Source organism: Podarcis erhardii (assembly GCF_964252035.2).
Source record: "Podarcis erhardii genome assembly, chromosome: 4".
Taxonomy (NCBI): Eukaryota; Metazoa; Chordata; class Lepidosauria; order Squamata; family Lacertidae; genus Podarcis; species Podarcis erhardii.
Window position 1 is genome coordinate 53231384 of NC_138508.1, and position 22014 is coordinate 53253397.

The 22014-nt window shown below is 40.1% G+C and overlaps 1 protein-coding gene across 11 annotated transcripts in view; it reads right to left on the reverse strand.

The window, feature by feature from the left end:
* Positions 1-22014, reverse strand: part of TIAM1 (TIAM Rac1 associated GEF 1) — a 189154-nt gene that overhangs the window by 51499 nt on the left and 115641 nt on the right. For all 11 annotated transcript variants that reach the window (XM_081859259.1, XM_081859254.1, XM_081859263.1 and 8 more), the window contains 2 exons: positions 5417-5861; positions 1050-1222 (listed from right to left, as the gene is read on the reverse strand). In XM_081859259.1, coding sequence (XP_081715385.1) covers positions 1050-1222; positions 5417-5861 — 618 coding nt within the window. The remainder of the gene's footprint in view (positions 1-1049; positions 1223-5416; positions 5862-22014) is intronic.

Below are 22014 nucleotides of genomic sequence, written 5' to 3' on the forward strand. Positions count from 1 at the left end.
GAGGTTACTGGAAAACCTAAGCTGATGTCTCAGCATGGAACTTGCAATAAATAAGGCTCTATGTTACCATAAAAGCCATGCACTCCATGCGACCTTTCTGCCCCTTCCACATTTGTTTTCTGAGAATCGAGCTTTCCTAAACAAAATGCATCTGTACAATTTTGCAGCAGTCTAAGTATGTAGATACGATTGGGGAGGGTCTTCATGGTCTATTACACTAATGCTGTTTCCATATGTTCTTGTACAACCCCCCAGCCCAACCAAGTGAGCCACTCCAGTTTGGAAAATGCACTTCATGCATGAAGGAAGAACGCCCCGCCCCCCCTTTAATGTAAATTATGGTACTCTCATTCACTGCATATAGGAAAACAAACATAAGGCAGACAGATTAATTTTAAAAGGATAGACAGAAGGCAAAAGCATAACTCTGAGGCTTTGTAGCCCCTGTGCCTTTAGAGATTAGGACTTGTTTGCCAATATCCAGTATCTAAGTGTCAATAAAGAACAATGTTGGAGAAAGTATAGATGTACCAGCAGTCTGGCTCTGTATAAGGCTGCTTCCTATGTTCCTGGTTTGTACTGAGAAGCACAGTGTTCTATACCCTGATCTGCAACATAAAGAATTACTGGTCTGTGAAGTATATTTTCCCCAGATCTACTCAACCCTAAATATATTAACTGCACGTTTTACACATCTCCCTTTAGATCCTAGATATTATTTCCTTGTGACAGAAGACGGTGCCCCAAATATGTCACAACATAGTGACTGCTCTACATAACACAGTCTGGCCCCCCTAAGAAACTGGAAGCAGATCTTTATCAACTCTAAGCTGAAGAAAGTCACACAGCCATTTGGTTGCATCTTGACACTGAAGTGTACTGGAACCTGCCACAAAAGCAAAGACTACCCGCTGATAAAATAATTAGGCCGCTAAACAATCAGGTGTGAAGGTACCATCTTTCAGCTGCTGGGACACCATTTGGGTCTTTGCCTGAATGAAGTGCAAAGAAAGAAAACAATTATGTAATGAATCAAGGACAGAACAAACCTGAAACAGAAAAGCATCACCAAGGGAATTGCTGAGGCAGAAAACATAGTCTTTCTTTGGGTGCTCAGGCACTGCTTGCACTATGCTGTTTTCCACCCAGACAGCATGTTTTGGGATGCTGTTGTGGTCTATTCCAGATCTGCCATCACTTTCGTAGAAGAATAATGTGCATCCTTAAGAAAAACAGCAAAGTATTAGGAAACTGCACACCTGAACAAGATAACACTGCAACCCTGTATCAAGCTTAGCATTGAGTTTCATGTTTACAAGCTATACAATGTCAATATTTCAAAAATTCAAAAATCTTAACACATATAGAACCTGCAACAGTGTGGAGTGCTGCTTTCAACCATTCACGCCTTCTTTCATAATACCTCATTCCATTTCACCTGGGTTCCTATCCCAATCTCCAAGAGTTAATCAGTATGGTGTGGCTGCTGAGCTCTCTCTAAAGGTTTCCCCTTGCTTTTTTTGTATTTATGCAAACCTTGAGACTCTTGTTACAACCCATCTTGTGTGTTGGCCCAATTAGCAAACAGCAGTCTCAGCCTGAACAACAGAAACAGGGAAAATGATGATGATTCCAGAAAAAGAATGCTTTAGCGTGATACAACATTGCATAGGCAATTTATAATCTGTGACCCTTTGTGACTGTTTTTCACACATATCATGGGTTTCTCTACGTGTCTCTTTCTCAAGAGAGCTCAGATAGTAGAAATTCCTTAATCACAGTACTCATTTGTACAGCATGCTCCAGAAAGTAATATGTTTTATATACATTTATATATGTTTTATAAATGCTGAATATATTTGTGTCAGCTAATTGCTAAAAGGTTGTGGTCCTTTAAACCTGATATTGTTCTTCAGGTATGCATTTTTTCCTTAGCACTGGTTTGAAATTTAAAATAAAAGAATTTTAAAAATCTCTCTGGCCAGGAGACTATGGATCTCTAACAAAAGTAACTAGCCTAGACAATAATAAAGCTACAACATATATTATCCTCAAACACACCCCTGCCAGTACTTCCTGAGGTCTAGACTGGTTCATGTGCAACCCTTCAACCTTCAAAGTACTTTTGTGTGACTCAAAAGCAATTCTGAGACTCGAGGAACCAAAGGTTTTATTTCCAACGTGACATTTCTGGTCTTGATCTACAAGCAGCTCCACGACACAGAAGCAAACATGCTACTGCTGTAATGTATGAAGCCGGTGTAAGGAGATGGAAATAAGGAAAGGAACTTTCCTTTTGTCCTAGCATGGTTTCAAAATTTCCTATGGTCGAATTTATATTGCTCCTACAATGCCTTTGGCAATATGAGTATAGCCTCAATCAATCTATATAATGGTTGATGCAGGTTAATTCTTCTGTGGGTCCATGGTGGACTGGCATTATAAACTCAGCTCCTCCCAGGGGGCTATGGGGGTTAAAGGCAGGTCAAATTGCAAATAAATTTGTGAAAGTAACAGGCCAATATTAAGTGAAAGTAAAACCAGTTGTTAAGGAGAAACAGACCTGAAACTGATTGGCTTTAATGATTTAAAAAGCTAAAATAAAACTGATGCCAGTTTCAATGTTTTATGGAGGTGAATAAACAGTCAGCATGTAAATAATTTTTAAGGAGTCCTTAAAGGCTAACAAATTTACTTTGGATTTTCTGGACTACAACCCACTTTTTCACATGCAGGAAAAGATACATTGAGTTGCACTTTTACATATGAACCCAAATTCATGTCAGCCTTTACCCACAGGCACAATTTAACATATTGGTTTTTATGCATCAACCTATGAAAAGGGGGGAGTTAGCATGCAAATACATTGATGCTTAAAAACTATGGTCTGGTCTGAAAAACATTTCTAGCATCAATTGTACATGTTTTACACAATTAGATGTGTAAAAGTAAATATATTTTATTTGGGTGGAGGGGATGCTACTAACTGACGAAGTCCAAACTTTGAGAAATGAACTTTGAGAAATTTTCTGAAAAGATAAATCTGAGCTCATTTTATTAAAAGACAGCAGAAAACAACCCATAAGGTTTCCATTCTATTAGAATATTTTAGCTGGTGATCAATGTGTTGTTATCAACACAGAAACTAATAGTTACTTGGAGTTAAGGTAGAATTGTAAAACTTGGAAGGATAGAATTGAGGTTGCAATCCTGCACCTACTAATCTGTACCACTGAGAATGATGATGATGATGATGATGATTTATACCCTGCCCATCTGGTTGGGTTTCCCCAGCCTCTCTGGGCAGTTTACAGCATGTTTAAAAACATAATAAAAACATCAAGCATTAAAAACCTCCTGAAACGCTGCACTCAATGGAATTTGTTTTGAATAGATATGTATAGGATTGCACTGAAAGCATTCATGCTTTATCATGTAAATATAATAAACATCACTCTGGTTTCCTAACAGAAAATTCTCATTTTGTTTGGTTTTAAAATTCTACATAGATTTTCTGCTGTCAAATAATCTGCGGTTACCATGTTAACCCAAGACTGGCTGATACAATATTTTCAGCAAAAAGTACTTTTCAGCAAGACGCAGCAGATGTTAACTTCAAAGCCTAAATACAAACATTATTAGAACGTTATTAAGCCTTGGTAATCCAAGAAACAAACAATCAGTGTAAGTCACACTTTAAAGTAACACCTCTTTTATGTTCCTTCTTTCCTTCCAGATGGCTCTTTGTTTATTTGCACCACACCATCACACTCTCCCATCATGCTGCCTGGACTGGGATGATTATGGCCTCTTCCTTTGCTCAGTCAGCCATGGTAAGTCTCTGATCTATTTCCCTGACCTCAGTTGCAATGTTACATGCATTTAGCTCCTGCAAACTGCTGCTCCAGGCAATGCTCATTACCAAAAGGAATAATAGCGAAATCACAAGGCCCACCTTTTATTCCTTGGACTCAGCAAGTAACCTTCCTGTCTTTTGTGACCTTTCTGAACAATATAAAACAGAACTTGGTTGCAATGTGACTTCCCCCTTTTGATCTGCTTTGCTCAGAATTCGTTTTTTGTTTTATTTGGTCTCAGTTCTTAAATAGATAGAATTAGAAAATGTATTTTAATTTGGAAGGAATCGTCCCAAACAGATCAAGGAAACCTATTTAGGTAACAGCTTGTCCTCAGTTTTCTCAGCCTGTTTAAGGGAGTAGATAAGACTTTTCAGAACTGTGGTTCTCACACTCCTATTTCCAAGCCCTAACATTTTCAAATACATGCTCCATCTTAAGCAGAGAAGCAGAGGCAAAACCGCAAGAAGAATACCTACATTTCATATGAGCAGATTCAGAACCATCTCACCTAGGCTACACTTGCCAGACACACTGGCCCTATATGAAGAGCCAAATGGCCACAGATGAAGAGCCAAAGCATTGACTTTAAAGGACTGCCGTCACAGATTGGTTTCTAACATTCACTTTCATCCGCAGATCAAAGTGGATGAAGAATTCTGGTGGGTTTGAAACTATGCTTATAGCAAAAGCAGGGAAAATAAATAGCTAGTGGAAATACAGTGGTGCCCCACAAGACGAACGCCTCGCAAGACGGAAAACCCACTAGATGAAAGGGTTTTCCGTTTTGGAGGCGCTTCGCAAAACGAATTTCCCTATGGGCTTGCTTCGCAAGACGAAATGTCTTGCGAGTTTTTCTGACTTTTTTTCCTCCCCCCCCCCCGCTTTTCTAAGCCGCTAAGCCGCTTATCAGCTGATCCGCTAAGCCGATAAGCCGCTAAAAGCCGCTAATAGCACTAATACGCTAATCCGTCAATGGGCTTGCTTCGCTAGACGAAGAGAATCGCGGAACGGATTCTTTTCGTCTTGCGAGGCACCACTGTAAAGACATGCTTAGAGAAGCTTCATGTCATATCTTGCCAGTTCCCATTATCTTTTACTGTCTGTCCACTTGTACTGTCCCCTGTACAAACAGCTCTTCACAAGAAGGAGCATTGGCATGTGTGACAGGCATATTTTGGGTCTTGGTTTTTTGCATGTCATATCTGTATCTTCTCTTTACTCCAGGGAACTCCAGGTAACATTTTAGCCCCAGAACTACTCTTTTGTACATGTTTCCATAAGAGGCAGACTAAGACCACTTCCTGAGCTTCCTGCCTAAAACTGGGATGCGAAACTGGACTTGTTTTAAAAAATTGTGTTACATAAAAAAGTAATGCCTAGTTGTGCAACAAGCCTTTTGCAGAGTTATTTTAATACATTTCATCTTATACTGCACTTTCAGAATATCGTGACCCACCCAATAAGTAAGCTGCTTAAGTAATACAAGATCTTCACTGCCACCAAATAGTTGCTGTACTCTCTGATCTCTTAAGTAAATAAGGGTGTATTCACAGTACCTTTTAAAGAAACCCAGTACTGCTTCCATTTCCTCCGTGTGGCTAACTCCACCTTCTTGTTCTTTTTGTGTACGAGAAAGTTCTTCACTGCAAGCGCTCCTGCTTTCCGTACCGTCCCCTGGCCTGCTGTAAGAAGTATGTCCGACTGTCCTGGGGAACTCAAAGTCCCACTGCTCTGTTCATCGCTCAGGGCAGATCCAGCTTCATCCAAGTTATCATTGGTGCTACTCATCTCCAACTCCCTCCGGAAGTTCTCATAGACTCCCTGACGAGCCCCATCTCCAGTGGAAGAGCTGCCGCTGTCGCTGCCAGCAAAGGCCCGGCTGGTCGTTGGAGAGTAGCTGGAGTTTGTGGCATTGGAACGTCTGGAAAGGAGGTCCGTGTCAGTCGTTGCCCCCTCAATCCCACTGTCTGCAAATTCACTCCCTTCGCCTGCATTCACATCCTGTATTAACACAGTAAAGAAAAGCAAACATTGTGGAGAAATGATGTCTCAATATAGTTATTGCTTACTTTTTGGATAATTCTAGTACCATTCTTTTGCCTAAATGTAAAAGAAGCTCCACTTCAAAATCAATGAAGTTATTCATTGCCCCATGTAAAAAATGTCTATTTAATTTATCTGACTGACCCGTTGATTACTCTTTTAAAACTTAATTGTTAGTTATTTATTTAACTTAATTTATATACTGCTTAACTGCAAAAACCTCTAAGCAGTTACACGGAGCAGAAAATGTACATTTAATCCTCGGTAAAAGTTTATAAAGAACCAATTTGACCCATTTTTTTCTCAAAATATTAATTAAATCAGCAGTTTAAAAACATATGTTAAAAAATAAAATTACATACATGTAAGTTTTATATATAAAGTGATTAAATATATTTATTGGAAACAATGCAGCATTTCTAACCCTTAATTATGGTCAGTGTGAGAGACTGAAACATGTGTTTAAGTTTTTAAATCTATTTTAATAAATTAAATATTTTTTAGTTGAAAAGATAATATATACTCACTGAGAATGCAAATGCAAAAAGCCAACTTTTTTTAAGCTGGACTTTGCTGATAATAGGTTTTGCTGTTGCTTAAAATGGCATGATCCCCTGACCCTCAGGCATATCTTTGGCAGGTACAGGGGGTGCAATAAAAAGGAGGGGGTAGGAAGACTCTATTGCATGGCCTGAGTTCTGTTAATGTTTCTTTGGATCCAAGCCCAATACTGGATGATATCCCCCAGTTTCTGATTGCTATGTTAAATCGGAACAACCTAATTTGTGTGCCTATGGTATATCAGAACTGAGGCATAAAGTACCTAAACATTGCTTAGAAATAGTCACCATTCGACTGCATGGGACTTTTTTCTATCATATGCAAAGGTCTGGAATAACAAACAGATAAAATAAAGCATTTTGGTTGCCATTTCAAAATATTTTCTGCATCTTATCAATGTTCAACAGCTGCAGAATATGATGTTCTTTTTTAAATGAACAAAAGATTCCCCACCCCAAAAAAGTGAGGGGAGAAAAACAACCTCCAATGGAACGATGATTGCCCCTGAAAATTCAGAGGGGAAGTGCTAAATATAGATTTATTGAAATACGACAATTCATTCTTGATATCTCTTCAGATTATCACTTTACTATTATTCCCCAAAGTAGATGCATGTTAAAAGCTGTCAAATTTCCATCTCTTTCTGGCTAGAGGGTAGTTTCAGAACGTCGAATTACATATTCTTAAAATATATGCAAAGTAGTTCATAGAGCACTTCCATGGGATAGGAAATGTGGAGAGAAAACAAGCATCCCAGCTAGCGGATCAAGGAGAATGTCTTACAAATCTGATTGGGTGCTCTGAGCAAAGTTAAGTGGTACAGCTGCTCCCTAGGCAGAGCTCCCTTTGAAATGGGACTGAACAATCACACCACTTGGAGCAAAGAGCTTTCTGAATGCTGGAAAATTGTGAATGGTCGCTGGCTGATGGGAGAGTCTGCTCAGCATACTGGCTTATGAATAATAAATCACATATATTGGAATATGCTTTTCACTTCTGCCCGCCCACAAAAATCAAACTTATGCTTATACATATGCTATATTGTGACATGAAAAGTACAGGACATAACCCTTTCTCACAGAGAAGATGGAGTGGTGTCATCGGCGCAGGCCTTTGGGACAGAACCCGTGAGTCCCACTCAGAAGAATGAGGCGGACCCACAACTGAGCTTCTCCACTTTCCCATTAAGTCCACCCAGTCCACTGCACCACTGCAAAGAGGTACACAAGGAAGCAGTCTGGTCTTGTGTGACTTCCTGAAAGTCTATTAGATACCAGGTCCAAAATGCAAAGTCTTGCATCATCCTAATTTCTCTATTTCCGGTATTCAGCCTATATTCAGCAATCTGAAGACTTGAGGGCTTTGTTCTGTTCTTTATTATTCACTGAACTGCGGCAATTCCCAACATCATAAAATAATTTCCTAGTTCACTGGAACACACTTAGAGAGGAGATTTTAGAGAGACCCATTGGAACATGGGCTATATACCTGCCTATCTATCTATATAATTTAGCCACAGCAAAGGAGCATGGGAGTTAAATAGAGTGGGTGGGAAGAGAGATTCCAAGAGGTTGCTTTTGAAATGACTGGCTACCAATACATAGCAAGCCTCATTTCACTACTGTGCAAATGTCAGTATTAGACTGACACAGCCCCTGTGGTTAATCTAGACCAAGCTGTCAAAAAGGATAAAAATAAGAGTCTCTCTGAGGAGGATTAAATGCTTCTTGTGCTTGGTTATTAGAAAAAGTGGGTCATCCTTATATGTAATTAATTTCTAATTCCATCGTTATGAAATGGTTACTTGGTATTTAAAACACTGTTTCTAAGTAAAGGTTACTGAAATATCCATATTTTTGTTTATTGCCTCTATTATTATTTTTTAGATGTCTACTTTAATAATACAGTGGTACCTCGGGTTACAAAAGCTTCGGGTTACAAACGCTTCAGGTTACAGCCTCCGCTAACCTGGAAGTAGTACCTCGAGTTAAGAACTTTACTTCAGGATGAGAACAGAAATCGTGCGGCAGCAGTGCGGCGGCAGTGGGAGGCCCCATTAGCTAAAGTGGTGCTTCAGGTTAAGAACAGTTTCAGGTTAAGAACAGACCTTCGGAATGAATTAAGTTCTCAACCAGAGGTACCACTGTAATTGTTTTATTGAACTACATTTAGTACAGCTCAATAATATCTAAGTGCATTTTAAATAAGAGCTATTGAAGCAGAATATTAACCAGAGCTATTAAGAGAAATTTTAAACTGTTACATACGAATAGAATGGATTTGATAGTTCAAAATTATTCCCAATCTCTCCAGGATTTGAGAATTACAGCCCTGCAATACTGCTTCCAGCCACCAGCCACACAATCCAAAAAGTGCAAAGCATCCTACAATATTATCTTGGACAGGACCACATGAAGGCACCAATAAATAATACCACATTGTGCTCGTACCGGACAATAAAATGGGTATATAATGTAAGATCATGGTGATTATTTGCTGCAGTAAATGGGATAACCTCTCTTTTAAATGTGGAATTTTATTTTGAAATAAACTTTAAAAGATACATGAAACAATGAGGAACAACACCACATAACAACTTCAGAAGTCACTAATTGTGTCGGGTGTGGGGACTGAATACTGTTCCTTAGTAATACATGGTTACATATTTGGGGCAATTAGAAGCTTAAGGAGAAGTTCCTAAACTATGGAGTAAATTAGCAGAAGCTTGAAGGCCTTCTGCACAGGAAATAAATGGAAACCATTTATTTATTTATACGCCATCTTTCATCTGAGGATCACAGCACAGGATGGTTCTGCAATAAGCTTGCAAAAAGTTTTATGTCCCAGAAGTCAATTCTGGAGACAAAACAGTATTTTTGGATTGAACACAATGAGGCTGCTTCCAAATTGAGCTCAACGCTCTAAAAAGTTATATCTGTGTTCACCTTATGCCACTCTGTAACGTATTAAACTGTTTATATTTTACATAAACACAAAGAAACCAATGACATTTCCTGCAGGCACTTTAAAATGTTGTGATTAACACATTTTTCGCTTTCAGTTAAAAGCAGATCATCTGAAAGTCACATAAAATTATCCCTTGACAAAAATATTTCACAACTAATCAGTTTCACAGTGAGCGAGTGAGTCAGGCATTAAACAGGTGGGCTTTGATTAAGTCATCATTTTGGGCATATATGACACTTGGCTCCATGTTCAGATTTGCAAAATGCTCGCTCATTCACACATCAGAAAATACACCTCAGGTGGTTTGAATTCTCATGGTTCCATAGTGACTACTAGCCCAAAACCTTTGGCTGAAATTCTAAGTAAATTTAGTTCTGCTTCACATACTACATTACTGAAATGCACATGGACTGCAAAGTTGCTGCAGTCAGCTTTTCAGAAGCAGTAAGCCTAATCTGGAAACCCCCTCAAAGTGATTCTGGAACTCGTGGATAAGGTGTAGCAAAGGAGAGCCCTGTAGAGACATCCTCTTTTTATGGTGTAGACTAAGGATAGGGAACCCGTGGTTCTCCAGGTGTTATTGGCCTCCCAACTCCCATCAGCCTCAGCCAGCATGGCCAAAGGACAAAGATGACAGAAGGTGGAGTCCAACAACATCTGAAGGGCCATAAATTCCCATTACAGGTATGGGAAGCATGAAGCCTACTATTCCTAGCTTGTGAGCATCCCATCTGAAAACTCACATGGGGAGGAAACAAGTAGATACTGAATGGCTCTGACGCAAGGTGACTTGAATGAATCAGAAGCACATGAAGGATACATCAGAAATGCCTGTATGCTATCAGTATGGAGTAATGGTGGTAGGTATTGAGGTATTGAATTAATGGAGGTAAATTGAGGATAAAAGGGTGTTTTTTGTTTCATTTGGTACTTCTACAAAACTGCTGATACCTTCCCGCTCTTGCGCACAAAGATGGTGATATTCTAGGACAGCTCAAGTTAAAAACTAATGAGTACGTGATAGGCCACCTATTACAGATTATCTGCATTTCCTTTACAGCTCTGCGAATTCTACAGAACTGAATGTACTACAGAGGAAGGAGAGCTGATACTCTTGGAAGGCAGACAAGAAAGGTCAAAAAAGCACAGGATGAGTCAGCCTTTTAAGCATGCAACACTTAAAAAAAACAACACCAATAAGCATTTATAGAGCTTTAAGTGTTCAAAATACCTCACCTACCTCTCAGCAGTTCTTAAAAGAGGCCCATAAGACAAATTTTTACTATCCCTCATCCTATGCATTATTATTTGCACATATTGCGGAAACTGGGTGTTTGGAGGAGAGTAGGGCGCTGAGCCTAAGAGAATATTCACTTGCTAAGGCCATCTAGTAAGTTTAATGCATGTGGTGAGATTTGAATTTAAACTTCTTGGCTCGTAACACACACTCTCAGCCACTCCATTAGACCATGAAGAAGAAAAAAAGATTTAGGACTGGCAGGATGTGTGCTATATATTGCTATGAAAACAGAAACTCTCTTTGCTGGAAACAAACGCCAAAGCTGATCCAGGGAGGATAGTACTTTAACTTTTAAGAGCTATTTTGTGTGCAAAGCCTTCCAAAATATGAAATGTTACCAGGTATTTTACAACTTTCCTGGAAGTGAAGTTCAAAAATAAATCACCTCCACTCTACAAAAAATACATCATCTCCACCTGCACCTGCGTGAAACTCCACAGGATTCATATGCTCATTGCATAACAGCTTCTCTTGCTTAGGTTGCCCGGAGGGTAATCTCCAGCTTTTTCTCAAGCTGTTTCTCTAGAAGCAACAATTAAAAGAAGTGAAAGAGGGTTTAACCCTTTCCTTTCACAAATCGAGTATAGATTGCAATGCCTAGGTAATATAAAGAGGAGAACAGGTACAGGCAGTCTTCTCCCTCCCCCCCTAAATTATTGTTCTTACAAATCCAGGGAGAGCTGGTTAGGTTGAATGGATCTGTACTGAGTTTGTTACATGGAGGCATGATTAGGTGATTGCTTCAGGAAAAGCCTCGCCTTCAACCCACAAGTACCCCAAAGGTACCCTTATCACGCTATCTTTGTAGCACAGGAGGGAGCTTCTGCAGTGTGATGAGAATATGGGAAGCACCTAATCACATGGGAATCCATATTGAGAGTCCTCCCTGCACGAGCAATGCTCTGTCACTTCACTGCTAGAAAGAAATGGAGGTTCTCTTCCACTAGACATAATACTGGTGTGTGTCCTGTCTGTTTTCAGGTACTGGGTACCAGTGGATTAAAAAATGGCAAATACTGTATTGGCCTGAATATAAGCTGCACCTTTAAAATTCAAGGGTGGGGGAGAGAAAAAAAGACAATATCCAAATATAAGACATTCTCTTAAATTTCCACAAGCACTCACACCTATTCTACTTTACCGTATGTCTGTTTCAGTGGCGACATTGTAAAAGCACATTTTTGTAAGGTCGCAAATTTAAGCCACACTTTAACTTTTCACGGTCAGAATCGGGGGGGGGGGGGGTGAGGCTTATATTCAGGCCAATACGGTGACATTATTCCAACACTTTCACCCTTGTTTGATAGACTCTTAGCTATCTTCTTCTCAACTAGGGAAACAATCCAACACTGCAGCACATAAACCCCTTCTTGTTCTCTGCAAACAAGGCCACAAATGTATGTTATCATCCATCATATAAAATGGAGGAATTTTGAAAGCTACAGCTGAGTTAATTTTTTTTAAGCTGGTATATCACCGAAGGAAGTAAAATACCTCATATTTATAATGTTACATGCAAAAATCCTCCAGGCTTCAAAATTATTTTTTATTAAGTGCATTCATTACCTACCCTTCACCAGAAGGTCCCAGAGGAGGCCACACGATAATAAAACAAAACAGTATAACACAAGAATCATAGCAAAAATCACATCATTGCAACCCTTATAAAAATCACTATCGGTGGGATAAAACAACCAAAACATTTCCAAAAGATATGCCTTAGCATGCGAGAACTGCACTATGTTAAAAAGATAAAGACCAAATCTACTGATAAGCTTTTTGTGAGGGGAAGAAAGAAGAGAAATCTGTTAGCAAAGAAACAAGATAAGAGTAGGCCTCTTCCATCAGAGAGCAGATTCATAGCTTGGGGGTACTCCTGGATCTTCTGCTGTTGCTCAAGGCTCAGGTGGCCTCCATGGCCTGGTGTGCCTTCCATCAGCTTTGGCTGGTGGCCCAGCTATCTAGACAGGGATAGCCTAACTACTGTTGTCTATGCTCTGGTAACCTCAAGGTTAGATTACTACAATGTGTTATACATAGGGCTGCCTCTGAAGATGGTTTGGAAACTTCAACTAGTGTGGAATTCAGCAGCCAGGTTGCTCACTGGAGCAAGACGGTTTGAGCATATTACGGTTTGAGCATATCTTGGTTCGACTGCACTGGCTACCGATTAGTTTTCAGACCCAGTTTAAAGTGCCAGTTTTGACCTATAAAGCCTGAAATGGCTCAGGACTGCAATACCTCAAGGACTGCCTCTTTCCATATGAACCTACCCGAAGCCTGAGATCATCTTCTGAGACCCTTCTTTGAGTGCCTTCTCCTCGAGAGGCCCAGAGGGTGGCAACACGAGAATGGGCCTCCTCTGCAGTGGCTCCCCATCTGCGGAATGCTCTTCCCAGGGAAGTTCACCTGGCATCTTCATTATACACCTTTAGGCGCCAGGCAAAAATGTTCCTTTATAACCAGGCCTTTGGTTGATTTGATTGACATCCTTTAAAAATGTGAGGTTTTGGGGGAGGGGAGTTATTGGGTTGCTGTTTTTATTTTGATTATAGATATTGTGGTTTTATATTTTGATTTCATTTTGTAAACCACCCTGAGACCTCTGGGTATATAGCAGTATATAAATCCAATAAATTATTATTATTATTAATAATATTAATAATAATAATAATATTTATTTATTTATTACATACATTTTCTGTTTCTTCCCTTGCAATTATTAAAATGTCGCAAATGTTGGTGCCCCAGGCAAACAAATGAGTGGAAAAGTTACTGTGTCACAATAGCCAGAGAATGGGAGCAATTGGTAGGATTATAATTAAAGTTTCTTCCTCCCCTACCCAGCTGCATCACCCATCTCTCACTGCATCACCTATAAATTTGCTTGCTTGTGCAAGAGCTCTTCAGTTACTACAAAAGAAAAAAAACTGGTGTAACAAGATCTGCCCTGCCCCATCATACAATTATGTATGTAGATTGCTACACACTTGCTGAAAGAGGAGTGCTGCTTATTTATCGTACTGATGATGTCATTTGCCATGTCGTATACATGTTGGATAGAGCTGGTAGGTAAGAAGATATAATCATGAGCCTATCCTCTGCTACACTCACTACATTTTTGCAGCAAACTTCAAACACAGTGAAGAGCTGGCAAACTAATGTTACTACTAAAGTTTTCCAACTGTAATATCTAATTCCAGTTTGGGGACAAAATAGAATTAGTGGCAACCACAATTTGTCCAGTTCAGATACAATATCAAATTACGGTTTATAGTGCAATGCAGGAATATGTGGAATGTGAATGTGCAAAAGATTCATATAGTTCAGCCTTAATGTCTAAATCATTCTCTTCCTTTAAAAAAAGGATTTTTTTCAACCATCTTACAAAACTACATGGATTGTATCTGAAGAAAACATTCTATTTTTTTGGCTGGCAGAGTTTAGCAAATTGATTGCGAAAGAATGGATATTTAGAAATATCTGTTCCATTTGGGGGCACTCAAAGGACCTGAGGTTTGGAAAGATGAGGGCAGAATTTTGCAGGTCTGTCTTTCTCCTCTCTCTCTTTGGCTTGGCTGCTAATAACTTTAAGTGTTGAAATGAAGGCACTATTAGCTTTAACCTACAGCCAGCAATAACAATTGGCTTGTCCCGCTAGTATCCCTTTGCTGATCACATCAGTGGTTGGATAGCCAAGTGTGCTAAGTTAAGAGCTCATTCTCAAATACATAATACAGTGGTAACTCGGGTTACAAATGTAATTTGTTCCGGAAGTCCATTCTTAACCCGAAACCGTTCTTAACCTGAGGAATGCTTTTGCTAATGAGGCCACCCACTGCCTCCGTGCCACCAGCGCACAATTTCTGTTCTCATCCTGGGGCAAAGTTCTTAACCCAAGGTACTACTTCCGGGTTAGCGGAGTCTGTAACCTTAAGCGTCTGTAACCTGAGGTACCACTGTACTGGGGAATCAAAGAGCTGTAACCCAAAGAGTTTGTAACCCAAAGCGTTTGTAACCTGAGGTACGACTGGAACAGAGAAATGGAACTGTAACCAATCTAGAATTTTGTTCTTAGGAAGTGTTTGCCTATTGATGCAAGACAATGGTTGTAATCTATATTGTGCTATGAATTTAGATATGATGGGACTGTGCTGCTGTTGTCAGCACTTTCACATAGCTGGTGTCACTGTGTTATGATGAAAGATGTGCCATCTGTGCCCAACAACTCTTTGTCCTACATTTAGTTAGACTATATAGATATGATCTTGAAGGTGGTATCAGTTTTGGTGGTCTAGGTAGAAAATGCAGATTCCATGAGATGAACAATGGTCTGACTTTAGGAACACTTTCTTTTTCAAATAATTTTTGTTAAAGGTTTTCTTGGTTTACAAAAGTACACACACTGTCTCTTCTTTCAGACTGTGAAGTCTTTTCTACAAATCAGTTACATTCGATATGAGACGTTAGTGTTGGATACAGTATAGGGTTGGGGAAGAAGAGAGAGGGGAGAGGGGTGGGAAACCTACGCTCTTTTATATAGTGTGCATGTGGAGTTGTTGACAGCATCAACTGGGTAGGCTTTCTGCATGGTTGTTTGTCTTGTTCAGCCAATCTCTTTAATTCTGAAGAAATTGGGCCATTTCATATGTCAAAGCTTAAGTGGCCCATCAAAGTATATATCAAAAACTGTGGATGTGACAACTGTGTTTTTGCAAAGGTGTACTTTGTAGGTCCATCAGGGAGCTCTGATTAGTTGCAGTTCCCTATTTGAATGTTGACTTGATTGCCTCTGCATAGTGTGAGAGAAGGGCCTATGACAGGGGTCACCAACCTAAGGCCCATGGGCCACAAGCAGCCCATGGGAGTCATTTAACTGGCCCATGGACCCCCGCTGCCCGCTCGGTCGGCTCCCATGTGCCGCACTAAACTGGCGCAGAGCAGGGACTGCCTTCCGCAATGGCTTCCCATTGGCTGCAGGAAGCTCCTGCAGCCAATGGGAAGCTGTGCATGCCTCCTCCGTGCTGGAAATAGCATTTGCACATGTGCACGCACGCACTCCAGCCCACCACGGTGTCTGCGGGACCGTGAACCAGCCCAAGCCACAAAACTTTGCTGCCCCCTGGCCTATGACTTTGTTGCCTTTACACAAACTATTACATGATCTACATTAAAGCAAACTTAAACCTTGCTTTGAGAACATGTTTGAACATGTGCAAGATTAAACCAGAAAAAAATGCTGAATAAGTGAATAAGACATCTGGAAAAGGTTTACCTGAGCAATCATGTAAATGAATAAAAACAGTGTCTCATGGCACCCCTCTGAAAATGAATGTATGTGGCAGAGATAGATTTCCCAAACCAGATGCCAACTAGGTCATAGAAAAATGCACAAAAACATTCTGAAAATAAATGTTTCAAACATGCACTTAACTGGAAAGGTTAACTGTTGGAAATTACACCCATCTAATCGAGCACAGTACCCCAAACTGTCAGTTGTGGCAACTCATTGTGCATTTTTTGCATGGAGGTCCTTGAAACATATAATATATAATCAAGAGGTTTTCTGCAGTTAAAAAACTACTATTGTCTAAATCTCAAAATCCCACTGCTAAGAAATTTTGTACAACAACAAAAATTATTAGAACCATTATCTGGAGCTGACTTTTGACTGATAGCACAAAATAGGAGAGGCAGAGAAGAACAATGTCTATTCTAGGAGTACAAACCATTTGCTATTACATACTAGAATACACATCCCTATATGTTTTAATACATGATATTATCTCATACACTCAAAGTGTGGCCTTCAGGTCATGCTTTCAGGATAACCTTAAAGCTGTTTGACTGATTTTTGGAATAATTTTATGTTCAATACAGCAAACACATGGCAGAAAATAAGAGAAATTTTATTTCTCATGTTAAACATGGATGCAGCTTTCATATGTCAAATATTCAAGGCATAAAAATGATTTTCCTGCACATTTGTTTGCAGAAATTATGCCTGAAAACCTAAGAGGGTAAGTGGAGCTTTTCTGGCCACATTAGTCCAGCATCCTGCATCCCACATTGGCCAGTCAGTTGTTTTTTGGAGCCCCACACTAGACATGAAGGCAGCAGCACTCCCTGCCACTGCCACCCAGCAATGGGCAGTCAGTGACATTGTAGTTAAGCAGAATTTGTCTAATCCTCTTTCAAAGCCACCTAAACTCACGGTTATCGCTACATCTTGCAAAAGTCTAATACCCAGTGCTATTTTTCTAGAAAAAGAGGTGACAGAACTCACCATGAACACCTCTTTCACTCTCTTAGAATGGCAATGGTGCCCACCTGAGAAGTGCCGGAACTGAGTTCTGGCAAGTTCCAGCAGGAGAAAAAAGCCCTGCTAATACCACAGATTAATTATGCATTATGTGTGAATAAGCCATCTCTTTTGTTCATCTCGAATCTACTGCGAGTCAACTATTGGGTGACACCTTCCCATGTTTTCATATTATGAGAGAGGCATACTGAACATGATTTTATAAACGTCAGTCAAACCTGAAACACATTAACCTTTCCTCATAGGAAACATGTTCCAACCCTTTTCTCATTTTGCTTGCCCTTTTCTGCATATTGCATGATATATATGCAATAGGCTTTAAGAAATACCAATTTTTTTATTCACATTACAGATATCTACAAACAACCTATGTCCTTTCCTTATCAGTATTATCTATTCCCCAACAGACATACAGAAAAGCATATGCTGCCTTTTCAGTGTGGGTTGAATGTGACAGCAACTCTCATTGCACTCAAAATTAATTGCTTTCATTAAAGATTAAATAGGGCCAAAGTTGGATAGAATGTTAAGTTTCAGATCCTGTTTTGCTTTTAAATGCTTTGATAGAGCAGCGTGTGCTGTATATTGGCTTGGTAGCATTTTACTGTTTTTATTACTGCAGACTGCACAGAACTGTTGATAACAGAGCAAGCTAAAAATGCCCAGAGAGAGAAATAAATAAACATACAACATTCCTTGCGCCCTCCAGAAACATGCTGGTCACAGCCCATCTAACGCAGCTACTCAGAAATATTCATAAGCATTTTGCATGTTCAGCAAACAAATGAGGGAAAGGGGCATCATTTTATCATCTCTCAGTTCTCATTTAATTCCTTTTGAGATTTCACTCCCTCCAACTTCTGGTTTCATTTGCCCAAATATTTTCTGTACTTCTGCAACCTGTGGGGTTCCTCCAAGCCTGCTGGCAAGTCCCTCTTCAGCATGGGTGGTGCCATTTTAACTAGATAAGCAACAGCTGAACATCACAAATAGAGGAAATGATAAAAAGTTATCAAAACATTAGACAACTGTTTCTAAGTCAGTTCCTTTGGCATATATTGAAAAAAGGCTTCCATGCCCAGGAATGCTATGAAGAGCTACGTGTCTCCTGAGTTCTCCTTCTGCTAACTAAGCAGGACCTCAAAGAAATAAAATGCTACCCCTTCTGATCACTCCATGCACCTTTGAAGCAGAGCAGCAGTAGGTGCCTTGAGGTTCACTAGATCAAAGTTCTTAGGTAATATCTGTGCTATGTTAGTCCTGGGAGATTGCATGTCTCAGATCTTCAGGAAAAAATAAGACCTGCTCTTAGGAATGTATGAAGCTTGATTTATCTTGAGTCACACCATTGCTCATCTAGCTCATCATTGCTCAGTTCCTCTCAAGGGTATGAGGCAGATGTTTTTCCCATCACTTGCTACCCAATCCTTCCAAATGGAGATGCCTCAGAACTTCTGCAAGCAAAAGATGTGCTCTACAATTGAGACACGGTCTAGCCTTCGAAGGCCCAGTTCACATGTTGCTTGAAGAAGAAGAAGAAGAAGAAGAGTTTGGATTTGATATCCCGCCTTTCACTCCCTTTAAGGAGTCTCAAAGCGGCTAACATTCTCCTTTCCCTTCCTCCCCCCCACAACAAACACTCTGTGAGGTGAGTGGGGCTGAGAGACTTCAAAGAAGTGTGACTGGCCCAAGGTCACCCAGCAGCTGCATGTGGAGGAGCGGAGACGCGAACCCGGTTCCCCAGATTACGAGACTACCGCTCTTAACCACTACACCACACTGGCTCTCAATTAAGCTGGCTCTGAAACCACAATTAAGCTTAACTGTAGTTTAAAGGTGAAGGTGCAGCACACTGCTGCCCAAAGAGCAACTTGCGGCTGTTTTGCTCCTCCTCCTGTTGTACTACCAGGATCTGACCCATCGCTTGCCTTAGCAATACACCCAAACCCAGGAACATGGTTAGTCTCTCTCCAAACAAACCACAAGCTATAACTATCATTTGTTCTTGGCTTACCACTCATTGTTTGTTTGGAGAGAGACAAGCCTTGGTTTGGATGTAATGCTAAGACAAACCATAGTTTGGTTTCTGGTAGCATGATGGCAGCAGGAGAGCAGCGTAGTGCCACAATTCTTCCTTATACACCAGCATGTGGCATGTTGATCTTTGAACCACTGTTTAACCAAAATATTATTTAAAGTGAACTGCTTATGTAATTTAAGTTCATCTGAAGAATGTGTGTGTGTGCAGAGAGAGCAACTTGAATGCTGAGAATGAGTTTTATTTTTAGTGGATTTTATTAATTCGCTTGTTTTCTCATTATCAGACCACACCTAGAGTAATGTGTCCAGTTCTGGGTGCCACAATTGAAGGAGGATATTGACAAGCTGGAACATGTGCAGAGGAGGGCAACTAAGATGATCAAGGGTCTGGAAACCAAGCCTTATTAAGAATGGTTGAGGGGGTTGGGTATGTTTAAGCAAGGAAAAGAGGAGACTGAGATGACCTATGATAGCCATCTTCAAATATCTAAAGAGCTGTCACACGGAGAATGGAGCAAGCTTGTTTTCTCTTGCCCCAGAGGCTAGAACCCGAACCAATGGCTTCAAGTTTCAAGAAAGGAGATCCTGACTAAACATCAGGAAGAACTTTTTGACAGCAAGAGCTGTTCAACAGCGGAACGGATTTCCTTGGAAAGTGGTAGACTCTCCTTCATTGGAGGTTTTTAAGCAGAGGTTGAGTGGCCACCTGTCATGGATGCTTTAGCTGAGATTCCTGCATTGTAGGGGGCTGGACTAGATGACCCTGGGTGTCCCTTCCAATTCTACAATTCTATTATTCCAATTCACCTTCATCAATAGCCCAATCCTATAACCAGATTATTCAGAAAGAGTTCCATAGTACTTGTTAAGTAAAAATTTAGGACTGTATCTTTCATCCTGCTCCAAACTACTGTACCTAGAAGTCAATCACAGTGGTTTCAATGGAGTTAACTTCCAATAAGTATGCTTGAGATTCCACCTAAATCCCAATGTGGCTTTGTGCCCTGGTATTATTTCTTAGTGTTTTAACTCTAATTAATGCCACTAAATACAAATTAATTACCTTGGCTTTAAACCCAGGGGGATTAGACTACAAAACCTCTTATGGAGACAAGTCAACAGAGGTGCACAAAGTTTCCCAAATCCCCTTCAGTATGGAGTATATCTATAATCAAGAGGGGTCACAAGTATTTTAAAGGCCATTTCAGGCTATGTGTCTCCACCCATCCTTATTTTTAATGAAAGCTGTGTTTAGTCTACCAGACAAGTGGTAGATTTCTCAACTCCTCACAGTTACCTTCTGACAAACACATCCGATTTCAGTCTTGTCTTTCAGGTCTGAAAAGCTGAAGCTGTGGAGAACTCATTTGGAAACCTAAACAGAACGCAATTACTGCAAAGTGCTCTTACGTTTAACCAGTGTGTGTGTGTCTGTGTGTCACAATTGTGTGACAATTTGCTCCTACCTCCAGTGATATGGATTTAAAATTTTATTTTGAAGTATAGCTATTCATTTTGTAATCAAAATGACAGGCTAGGTAACAGCTCTCGCTCCCACCAGCCATTACTTTAAAGGAAGCTTCATAGGAGTTGACAATGGGGAATTAAGTATTGATTGCAGAATTATAATTCCAGCTAAAAACCCATACGCAGTGGGTGAAGGAGGGGAGTTTAAGGGAGCAAAAGCACTTTGCTAAATCTGTACTTTTTTAGGTGCGACAGCTGCACATCAAATCGTTTTTTCAGAAACTTCACACAGTATGGGCATATTATTGTTACTAATTCTATATTGATTTTATATGTACACAGGTGCTGTGGTTTTCTCACTGCATTGAATCCTAGGAACCGAAGCTGGTAAGGATTATGATGATTTTTTGAGGGAAAGAGATCTAGCCCCTTATCAGAACTGCAGTCTGCAGGGCTTCTGTGGTGAAACGGAATGGCTACTAAACCAGTGAGTAAAGCAGAAATGCTCTGTGTTCCTCTTTCCATTGAGAATTTGCACTTCAAAAAGAGGGAGACAGTAAACAGCAGAGCAGAAAATGAAGGAAAGAGTCAACACACACACACACACACACACACAGAGAGAGAGAGCGCAATAAATTGTTCCTTTTTTGTTTTTCATAATCACCACTATTCTCAAAATGTGTATTTACCAATTCAGTTGTTTGTAAAACTTTGCCAGAGTTTTGTTTCAGGGAGGAAGGATGTCAAATAAACTGCTCATGGGAACATTTGCTCTCTTGACAGGTGAATAAAATGCAATAAAAAGGTGGTACCAAGCTGAATGCAAGGAGCTGGTGCTGGTATTCTTCCCTCAGCGGCAAAAGCTGAATTGTATTTTCCCTTCAACTCTCTAGGAGGTCTTGCTCAGCTATAGTGAACACTTAATATTAAAATGAAACTGCTGTGTGGGTGCCCCCAAAACAACTCCTAGATATTAATTGCATGTGCATATTGACACTAATTATTTCCAAAGCACTAAAAGGCTGTCCCAATTAAAGAAAAGCAACTCCTATGTTTAAGCTCCAATTTAAATAAGTGATGCAAAGAACGGGCGGGGGGGGGGGAGAGAGTTATGCTACTTAGCTTCAGGAAACTAAGATTCTATTCGCTTTCTCAAAAGAAAACAAAGAACATTTCCTTCAGCTATGTCTGCATAATGAGGTCATAAACACTGGTAGACTAAAAGAATACTGGGTTCTCTGCTCCTTTTCAATTTTGCCTTGTAAGTGAAAGACTCCAGAATCCATTTTAAAAGACGGTTTCAGCACTAGAAAATGGATCTCCCATTTTTTCCAACCAAGAGAACATGTACACAGTATGGATAAAGCAACTTCTGATCACCACTGAAGGACATTGAGGTAGGAAGTTAGGCTTGTAGTTCTGACAGCTTTGAGGAAGGCCAGTACTTTCAGGTA